General features: G+C 40.4%; 1 protein-coding gene across 1 annotated transcript in view; it reads left to right on the forward strand.

Annotated features, from left to right (window-relative positions):
* Positions 1–9,601, forward strand: part of LOC104159119 (pentatricopeptide repeat-containing protein 3, mitochondrial-like) — a gene marked incomplete at both ends in the record, with an annotated part of 10,946 nt that extends 1,345 nt beyond the window's left edge. Inside the window, 12 exons of the mRNA XM_009696940.1 lie at positions 879–924; positions 1,601–1,669; positions 3,004–3,108; positions 3,542–3,665; positions 4,790–4,908; positions 5,662–5,729; positions 6,047–6,134; positions 6,241–6,301; positions 6,587–6,669; positions 7,328–7,472; positions 8,527–8,577; positions 9,518–9,601. Coding sequence (XP_009695242.1) covers positions 879–924; positions 1,601–1,669; positions 3,004–3,108; positions 3,542–3,665; positions 4,790–4,908; positions 5,662–5,729; positions 6,047–6,134; positions 6,241–6,301; positions 6,587–6,669; positions 7,328–7,472; positions 8,527–8,577; positions 9,518–9,601 — 1,043 coding nt within the window. The remainder of the gene's footprint in view (positions 1–878; positions 925–1,600; positions 1,670–3,003; positions 3,109–3,541; positions 3,666–4,789; positions 4,909–5,661; positions 5,730–6,046; positions 6,135–6,240; positions 6,302–6,586; positions 6,670–7,327; positions 7,473–8,526; positions 8,578–9,517) is intronic.
* Between the last annotated feature and the right edge of the window lie 1,073 nt (positions 9,602–10,674).

Raw genomic sequence — 10,674 nt, forward strand, 5'->3', positions numbered from 1 at the left:
GGAATGTTCTTGATTCTTACTCTCTGTGCAGAGTATGTACACCTCATTCCTGACCTTTCTTTTAAAAACAGTTGTAAGGACTGCGCTTTTAAGCATAGTTCTGTTTCTTTGTGAAAGATCACGTTTGCTAGAAATCTGTAAAATCAAGTTCGTTTGGCTGTCTGCGTGTGGGTGTGTTTCTTTCAGCAAAATAAACTTGACCATTGATAGCTGGCTGAATAAATCCTGTTTGGAAATTATGTAGCTGACAAAAGCTATTTTGTTGGAAGCACTTAAGATGAAGCTGCATGACTGTACAGCAAAAACGAAGTTTATAGCCACATGGTGTCTGCATGTAAACCTAAAATAAGACCACCTTCACCTGTACACTTTGACTGGCATTTCCTTGTTTGCCTGAAACACAACCAAAGTCTTAAAGATCCACAGGCACAGGAGTCTTGAGAAATCTAGTTGTGTTTCGTTTTTGTTTTTTTTTTCCTCCCAAGCCTTGTCTTGGAGAGGGACTCATGTATCCATCCCTCAGAGATGGGGGGCCTCTGAGAGGAGCACTCCGGGGAATTCTTTCTGTGTCCATTCTCTGTGTTCTTTGATAATGTGTAATAGGGGCAGGAGTGGTAGCAGGAAACATATGTGCTTTTCTGGTTTTCCTCAAAGCCTTTTCTTTTTCCTGTGGTAGTTTCAGAACTGAGACCATTTTTGCAGTTGAATTTTCCCTCCCTTTGCAAAAAGTGCTATTTTCCAAGTGTGGCAAAAACATTATTTCCTAGAACTGAAAGTCCTTACGGGCCAGGATAATCCTGTGCTTGTTCTGCATACAATGTAACGCATAACATTTAAAGTCTGCAACCAAGTATTAATCAAAGCTCCTTTATGTTTAGGGATAAGCTGGCTGTTCTTCAAACATTGGCTTCTACTGTGAAGAGGGTAAGTAGTTCTGTTGATCATGGAAATAGGTCAAGTTGTCCATCTCGTGCAATAGCCTTGCACTCTGGAGGCATTTACTTCTACTTTGGCCATAAATGAAAGGTGTGACTTTTACATCAGTTTTTTGTGGGGTTTTCACTTTTGCTCAACGTACTTTGCTGTATCCTTAAAGCCTCATTCTAGTTGTAAGAGAAAGCTGCAACTACCAATGAAAGCTGTAATACCAGCCATTGATAATGCTAACATCAGGAGCGAGTTCCTTTACCAGTTCAGCTTCCCAGTCTAGACTGCCTTTTCCCAATCTCAGTCCAGAAAGCAAGTCTTGCAAAGAGCGATGAGTGTCTACTCTTGCTAGGCAAGAACAGTAAATGCTGTGATGCCATTCCTTAATCCGGTCTGTCTTGAATTCTGGAAATTGAATCTGATGCTGCAAGTCCCCTCAGATCCCCTTAGACTGTTACAGTTGGGATCCTACTTGCTTTGCAGGGCACTTACTGCTTGCTGTGTTATGGTAAGGACCCTTTTGAACAAGAGGAACTTTTGTAAAATGGGCATCAGGTGGTGGTTATGATGGAAGTGTTCATTGCGCCTTAAATTCCATGAGGCAGAGTGGTTTGCCTACAGCATGCCTGTGAACATACTTAAACGTTTCAATCCTGGCTTCTACTTTCTACAGGATCCTACTGCTGCTCATTATATGTTCCAGGATGACCCTTTCCTTATGCCAAGAAACGCAGCCAATTCTGTAAGTATTTCCTTTCAAATCCTTGATAGCTTCCACCTTCCTCCCTTCATCTAGGCTATGAAAACTCTGTCTAATTGGAGCCTAGTTTCAATTACAAAAGAAAATGAAGTAACAGATTTCTTTCAGAATTTTGTCTTTGTGTATTTCTGAATGCATAATGACTGTAGCATTTCTGTGGACAAATCCACCCAGCACACACAAAATTATCTCTTCTTCCCGCCCCTATAGGGACCTTCCAGCTGACACAGCTCTGTTAGTATTCCTGCAAGTTAGTGGCTTACCTGCTGAGTTGTTCTGTTTCTCCATGTTCTTAGTCCGTTAAATAACTCCCAACAATAATTCTTTAGGTTAGGCATTCAACCTGTTAAAACTATGTGTACATAAACAGAATAGACTACTTAGATACAGACTGTGAATATATCGTATTCCAAATGTTGAGATTTTGTGTTTACGGTTTCATTAAATTTGAATTAAATACATAACTTAAAACACACAAGGTCACTTGTGTGTGTGTTACTACATAGACTACTTGTTATCTGTTTACTGTCCTGGCCAAGCCCCAGGAATTTTAGTTTTGTCACAGAGCAGCCATTTGGTAACTTAGGCTTATGGAAATAGTAGTATTGAGATGATAATAGAAAGGAAGAAGGAAAGGAGTCTTCCCCTGATGTTATCTTTGCATAAGATTAAAGAGCGGGAAGCTGAGGCAGGAGAAAGCAGAACTGGAAATGAGGTCAAGAAGGAGCTGTTGTGTGTGATGTTAATTAGAGCGTAGTGAGAGAAGACTGGGAGCTGAGACATGTTGTCAGAAATGAGTGGTGTGGCTACAAGAGAACTTCAGATCTTGTCCATACCAGAGGTGAAGCCATTGAGAAGGCTGAAGGTAGCTGTCGAATGTGAAGAGTTTTAAAAGAAACAACAGAGGAGGGTTTGACCTTAGAACTTGAGGAAAAGAGGTGAATGGGAATCAGGTGATGCTCTTGGAAATGACAGTCAGGGAGAGAAACGTCCGAGTGCTGTAACTCTAAAGAGGTATGCTTTTGAGCTTGAGGCAGTACTGCAGCATTTCAGGTGTCTGGCACAGAACTTTGTCCCTTAACTAAGTAACAACGAAGTAAATTACAGTCTTATTTAAAAAGCAGACATTCTTACGTTGACATAAATATCAGAATGTTTATCTGGAATGTTGTCTTGTGCCTGTGTTTTTACTAAAAGTTGAAAATGAAGCACGAGTATAATTTGATCCCATCAGAATGTTATGGAAAATGTTTTTTCTCACTCTCAGCCTTTTAATTGTGTGTTTCTTCATCTTGTTCTCTCTCATTCCTATGCAGCGTCTCTTCTCATTGTCAAAGGAGTCTGGGAGAAATGCTGCAAAATACATTATTAAGCAATTTCCTCAATATTTTGACAAGACTTTTGCAGAGCCCAATGTACCAGTAAGCATTTTGCTTTTCGTTTTCATTGTATTTGTGCTTTGTCAGGTAGTGAAATCAACTGTCAGATTGGTCCAAAACTAATATGAAAGGGCAATTTTCTTAACTGTTTTGCAGACAGGTATGAAAACAGTCCCGTATTTCCATTATGTTTCTGAAGTGAACATTTTTCCTTAGGAATTCAAGACCGTACCGGGTTCTTTAGATAAAAGTAAGAAAAGAAATATTGTTTAGATGTTGACTTAACTAACATGAAAGTGGGAGATCAGGATGTGTGGTCCTTCATCACCAAAAGGACTGCTGTCGTTGGGCTGGGAGGGTCGAGAGATTATCAAAGCAGTATACTGGGTGAAGAGTAAGGATATTTGATTAACGTTTTAACGATGGTTTAGAGAAGGTTTGAGTTCATGTCTAACTTAACATTTTTTGCTTTTAGTGCTTGATGCCTGAGACTCTTACACCTCAGATTGAAGGAGTGAGTGAGGAAGCTCTAAAAGAGCGTATCCACCTCAGACAGGTGAAAGATTCTGTGAACCTGTTCGATCAGCTCATACAAGCAGGTATGTGGTCGCCTGCCAGATTCTGTGGTGGAGCTCTACTTAAATTGTACCGAAAATATTTTAGTAGCTGGCATAGACTATGGAGACAGTTTCATGGCTATGTTGCTGCCTTTCACAACTAACTGTGGTCTGGTGAAGTGGTTCTCCAGAATTATTGAGCCCTCCTTATCCACTGCTTGTCTGACCTGTCACTTTGGTGATAAGGAGAACAAATGATTTCTTGATCAGGAAGCAGATGAGATGATGTTGAGTTTTTTTCTTTTCTTCTGAAGTAGAAGAATTGTGATGCAGTAGAGCAGGGCCTGTTACAGGCAGATCTATGTGATTGGGTGATACCATTCTGCCTGCAAAGGCCCTTGTGCAGTCGCGTGTTGCTTGGTATAAGCTACATATGTGCTGAGCACTTTACTGCTGTGTTGGACTCTTATGACGTACCAACTGAGTGCCCCTTCTGTGGACCTGCCCTCAATAAATGAGTCTTTCTCGGTTATTCCTTAATTTGGATCTTATCTCTGTCATGGGCAAATGAGGAGGAAGCAGTAGAAGACTGTAACTGCCACAGCCTCTGAAGGAGGAAAACTTACTGGGAAGGTGAGACCTTCTCATATCTGCTACAAGATGGAAAGGAGATGATTCCATCAAATAGTGCTTTTCTTTTGTTGGTTTTTAAATCTGTTTCATAGAAAGTGAAACACACAAAGTGGTCTTCATGGCAGGGTATATCCTGGGAATAGTTATGAAAAGCAGGGTGGTCTTCACAACAAGGTATATCCTGGGAATAGTTATGAAAAGCACTAGAAGTTTCTGGTGTTATTTTGCTGCTTCACAGTTTTGGCTGCCAGCTGCCATTTCCCTCTCCCACTTGGTCAGGAAAACTCTACCCTTTCAGTGGCTTAAATAGAAAAACAGATACTCTAGTGCAGTGTTAAAATTGTCTCCTGCTATGAATGGGTTCCTGGAAGTATTAGTGTCACACTCAGGTTTTACAGACTTGCTAGAGAACACCTTTATGTCGAAAGAGAACAATGTGGCGTAACTGAGTGTTCAAAAGTTTTCTGATATGCGTGTAGAACGGTGTGTTCTTTACTTTCTCTGTGACTGTTGTACATCCTTATTTTCTGTAGGTACCCCTGTATCTCTGGAGACCACAAACAGCCTTTTAGATTTGTTATGCTTCTATGGAGATGGAGAATCTACTTCGGAAAAAGAAGAAGAAGAAAAAGAGGATTTGGAAGAACCAGGGGTATGAAAAACCTGTTGGTTTCTATTTATTTCTTTCATAGGTAGTGGGAGCATATCAAGGTGATGTCAAGAATTTTGTACTGTGACTACCTGGCTGGGAGATGGTGTGAGGTGGATCAGATGGAGTCAACATTCCCAAGAGATACGGCAGTTATAAAAATCCTGTGTCTGACCTAGTAGCAAAAGTAGTTTCCGTAAAGCTGAACTTAGTAGCTGGAACCCTGTCTTGGCTTAGTTCCGCTGAACTGCGTTTAAATAACTATTTCTCACTGACAATCTTGTTTTTATAGTTGCCTGCAAAGCAGACCTCTAGTGTAGATCAGCTAGTTAATTTTCTTCCAGTCTGAACCGTATTATTGAGATTTCAATGAAACTGAGGGCTCCTTTTGTGACCTCAGAGTATCAGGTCACTGGGTACAGTAGTAGGTATTTTGCACAATACTTGTCTCTGGGAAGACTGTTGAGGGAGAAAGGGCTTTACAGAGTATATGCTATAGTCTAATGATTCCCACCAACTCCACAAATAGATATAATTTACCTTTTTAGTATGTTTAATAGCATAAACAGTATTCTTAATCTAGTTATTGCTTCCTGAGCATTATAATAGAAATTATTTTAATGTAACCCATTAAAAAACACCTGTGGTAGCATATAAATTGCTGCTAAATTTCTGTGTTGTTACCAAATCACATCATTTGATGTTTAGTTGTAACTTTGAACTCTGAGAAACTTATTTCTGCAAAAACCTCTTCAGGTTTCAGAGCAGAAGGCTCCAAAGAGACAATTCCAAAGAGGTTCACAGTCATCTGGCCCTAGATGGAGGTATGGAAAACATTGCCAATATTCCTGTATTCAGTGGGTTGTGCACATGCATCATTGTTATAAAACAGGCTTCAAGACTTCTTAGTAGCCCATACTCGCAGGTGTTACTTGTTAAATACACCTATGTTTGCTATTCTTTTAAAGCATTGATGGAAATCTAGTTGGTGATTGTAGAATAGCTCAAAGTATTACAAGTGATATATTTGAATGTCAGCCCTTGGGAGTACAGCCCGTTATTTTGTTCTGCATGTTGAATCCTTTTCCTAAAGGTATTTTTTATTGAGTTCTTTAATATTCTGCTTGTTTGTTGATTCTAGGGAGGACAACAATGCTGAAAGGATATTTAAGATAATGCCGGAGAGGAATGCACACTCCTATTGCACAATGATCCGTGGGATGGTGAAGGTAAAGTTATCCTTCAGTGCTTGCTGGGAGGACTTTTTTCAGCTTGTGAAATCTCACACAGTCATAGAGATTGTTTATTTTTGTTGGGTTTTTTTTGTTTTTGCAGCATGGGGCTTATGCTAAAGCTTATGACATGTACATAGACTTGCTGAATGAAAGACACAAGGGTAAGTGTCTCCTGGTTTTGCTTTGGGGTCTTCTAAGTAACAGAAACCCGTTGTTGGGTACATGAATATTTGTTTCATGGCAATGATGATTGGCGCAGGGGTACGGACCTCGGCTAGATCATGGGAGCTGAATGCAGACTGTTTATTTCAGTGCAGCTGGCGTGTGGCTGGCTCACTGGAAACAGGTTTGCATGAGACTTCGCCAAAAACTGAGCCATGTTAGAACAAACTGTTTTCTGTAGAATATAATTGTCAGTTAAAATGAATTATCTCACATTTTTCCAGCTGATGTGCACACCTTCAACGCACTGATTACAGCAGTCCCACATCTAAAGGAGAGGTTCTTAGAAAGATGGGAATTAGCCAAGGTAAGGAGGTAGAGCGAAAGAGATGGGGAAGGGGTCAGAGTGTAGGGGCTGGATCTGCTTTATCAGTAGAATTTTGCAGTTGTTAGAAGACTGAAAACAAGAGCTTTGTATGAAGATACTAATATCTGCTGGAAAGGAAGTACAGTAGTTTAAACATACAAACTAACTGTTGAGGAGTGGAAAACGTACAAAATCCAGCCTTGCTCTTGCAGAATGGTTTGCCTTGTGAGAACACACTTGATCCAAGAACTGCCTGGATGGAAAGTAATTGGGAAATTATGCTGGGAGATAACAACAAACAATTTTAGATAAAAACTCTGTGAATTGTAATTCATGGTGGTGTGATGGCAATGGAATTTTGAGGGGTAACATTAGAGGCTCCAGTTTTAATGACATAACATCAGTAAGGAAAAATGGCATGTAAATTAAAAAATTTCCTTGATGTTCTAGACACAGTTCTCCAAGATCTAATCTGATGTAATTTTGTAGTCTTGTTTTTTGGTGAAATTAATTAAAAATTAGCTGGTACTCCTGTAATCAATGATCGATTGAGGGGAGTGAGAAAGATTAGATTGAGGAAGTGCATGTATACCTACCTGAAAGCTGAACTGTGATCCATAACGTGTGAAGCACTAAGAATTTGGGAATTTTGTTTAAGGTCTTCCTGAATCACATGGCTCAACAGGAAGTGCAACCAAATCTACTAACTTTTAATGCTTTACTGAAGACTCTGAGAAGATGTGGTGGTGTAGGCAGAAGTATGTCTTTATTGGTAATAAAGGAAATGGAAGCACTTGATATAGGTAAGAGAACCAGAATGGTTATTGTATTCCAGTGCCACCTCCGGAATAGTTAACTTAAGAGTTCAGCAGCAAACAACACAGGGATTCCTAGTTGCAGGGAAGAAGTCCAGGGCTTATGGAAAAAAAAACCCCACATTTCTTGCTGTGTCCTCGACTTCACTATTTGTTTCCTTTTGCAAAAGAACTGAGAAAGAAAAATGTGGAAGTACTAAGCAGTGGCTATTCAGCCAGCCAGTGCCTGTGGATTTCAAATTGTCTTTGTTCAGTGTTGGTTACTAATTACAACGTACAAATACACTTAGCCCCTTAGGTCAAATAATGAAGCATTTTGATGCTGTAGTCTTTTAGGTTAGGAGCATATTTATCATTACATTTTTACCTGTAGTTACGTCTAGCTACTCAAGGACAGGTGCCTGTATGCAGTGGAGGAGTGTGTCCTGGCCCATAGGCTCTTTCTCAACTGGCTCCTTATTGTAGTACTGCTGTAGAAATAGTGAGTAGTACAAATATTTATTTGCAGCAGAGTCAGCTGAGTCTGTTAGCTTCCCATAGATCAAGGAGGTTTACTTCACAAGCTACCCAAGGCAGTTCAGGTTTATATATCTATGTGTCTACAAAAAAAACTTTTGATCTAGATGAGGGTTTTTGATGTGAAATAAACATCGCAGAAGCAGGGAATATCTGCACAACTGATTTGATGTCTTGTGGAGTGTGCTTTGCCCCAGTAACATGCTTGTTGATACACTGAAGATATGTTCATGAGCAGAAGGGAAACTAGCTATGAAGTGTTTCTGCCTTTAATTTAAAGCAGGGAAGCTTGACTGCTCACCCCATAGCAATATGATGCTTCAACTGTTGGTCCACCCTCAGATACCGTCTCTCCCAGTTGTAACGTGTAGATGAGGTCTAGTCCAGCATTAGGGTGGATGGGGAGAGAAATTAGAGTAAATTTGTGTATGCTGCCTAACTGGAAGGGCCAGAGGTCACGAATTAGAATGCAGGCATAAAGCTCAACCCAGAATATTGAAGTAATCAGAATGTTTTTGCTTTTCAGAGCCGAGCCTTGCAACGTATGATCATCTTCTCTTTATATTTTATAGAGGCGGTATGTGCAATATCAACTTGTTTATGGATGTGTCCTGTTTAATATCTGCTTTAAATGCTTTCCAAATGTGATGGGTGAAGACAGTTGATTTATGGATTGAAAGGCAGCCTCTTATGTGTGCAGTCCTAGTGTTACCTGTGAAGTCTGATTCTACTTGGGTGAAGAAAAAGCTAGAGAATCATAACCTCTTACAGGGAGGGAAGAGTCCTTGTGTTTTGAGAATGGGCAGAACTGGAAAGCAAGCCTGTTTCCTTTCCATTTGTGGACACAAGTTGGTAAACCTAAAGAGCAAATGCTACTCAGTTTCTGTGGAGGCTGGATCTGACTACAACAGATGTGATTTCGTAGACTGCGCAACTCGCAAGGAGTAAATTGCACAGGGATTCTGTTCTTCTGCGACAGTTCTGTGCGTTGGAGGTGTCTTAAAATACAGCTGTGTTAGAAGACAGGAGCCCAACTGTTGGAGATCTTTTAGCCAAAAATCTATGGGCATGGAAGAGAATAGGCACAGTAGTCATAACTTCAGTCCTTGTGTTTTAACAAATGTGGAGGAACCACTGTGAGGCCTCTCTGGGTTTGGTTGGGGTTTTTTCTTGGTTTTTTTTCCCTTTTTAAATTTTTTGTTTGTTTATGAAACTCTTTACTTTTCCTGGTGCAGCCTTCTAACAGACAGACTCCTAGGCATGTTGGATTCCTTGCTAGAAAGTACTTTTATCTTTCTGAATCTACCGTGTTGTGCTGTGGAAATCTGGCAATAGTAGGGCAAATTTTAGGGCAAATAAAGTTGCAGCTGATGTGGAGCACCATGAGAATCATGATGCTTATTTGAAATCATGTTGCTTGTTTCCATTTCCATATTATATTTGCAGTCTGATGCTCTTGACTAGTGTAGTGCTTAGCACAACTGAGATGTGATGTTGCTTGTCTCTTTGTCCTGCAGTTGGTCTTTGCCCTTCGGGCATCATCTCTGAGGTACTAGATGATGTTGAAACGAGGAGTTTCACTCCCCAGGACCCTGATGATGGTAAGGACTTCAATATATCTGACACTTGACATTGATTAAGCTTGGGTGAAAATTTACCTACAAATTTCAGGTAGTTCTACCCAGCTAGGAAGAATGCATGCAGCTTGCTTATATCAGTCCCTTCTGATACTTTTTGGAGACAAAGAAGGACAAATTCCAGTGCTGGGAAGTTGTGCTGTGCTTTGGTGCGCTGGCATCTCTGTGGAACTAGCAGTGTAGCCCATGTGAATGAGTGTTTGAGCCCCGTGCAATAAAAACCACAAGGCTATTTACAAGACTAGTTTAAGGAGGAACATCTGCTAACAGCTTCATGAAATGATACACATCTGCTGGACAGCAGGTTTTTGTTGTAGTGTGGTGTGAGTTCCTATCCTAGTTCTTCCTAATCCTTTTCAGAAAATTGCATGAAATAAAACTTCGTGCAAAACTGAAGCTTGGATCTGCAGAAGGGACAGATTCTGAACGTCCCACTTTTCACTGGCTCTGTCTGCCAGCTGTATGTACACAACTTTGCCCTAGGATGTTTATAGCCTTTCTGTACATACAGAAGTAGACGCAGCTTCAATCTGACGAGGAGTGTGGCGAAGAGGGGTCTGTAGCTGTGCTACGTACAACGTGGTGTTAACAAAGTGTTGGAAACGGCTCTTTAGCAGCTGACAGTCCTATAGATGGATGAAGCAGCTATGACAGTGCATGTTTCAGGAAACCAGCGAGGAGTTGGTATGGGGTTTGGCCATTTAAAGGACAAAAATAGACTATGAGATTATGTTGGAGTAACATATTATTTTTTGTCCTTGGAAAGAAACCTGGAAATAGTCAGAATGTTGTACATGTCTTTTATTTGCTTCTCCCCTCTATGTGTGTTACATCATTTCTTGCTGTGGCTCTAAGCTGCTGCCAGAAGCATAGACAGTGACTGTACCTGCTCTGCTCCTTCACACTCTTTATAGAAATACCACTGTTAGGCAAAGGCAGTGATGATGGACACGCAGTCATAGGCCTTACCTGAATTGTGGGAGTTGAATGAGCTTTTCTACACAGTGGTTTAAAAAGAAGAAAAAAAAAAAAAAAAA

This window comes from Cariama cristata, unplaced genomic scaffold, assembly GCF_000690535.1.
Source record: "Cariama cristata isolate BGI_N322 unplaced genomic scaffold, ASM69053v1 scaffold16303, whole genome shotgun sequence".
Classification (NCBI taxonomy): Eukaryota; Metazoa; Chordata; class Aves; order Cariamiformes; family Cariamidae; genus Cariama; species Cariama cristata.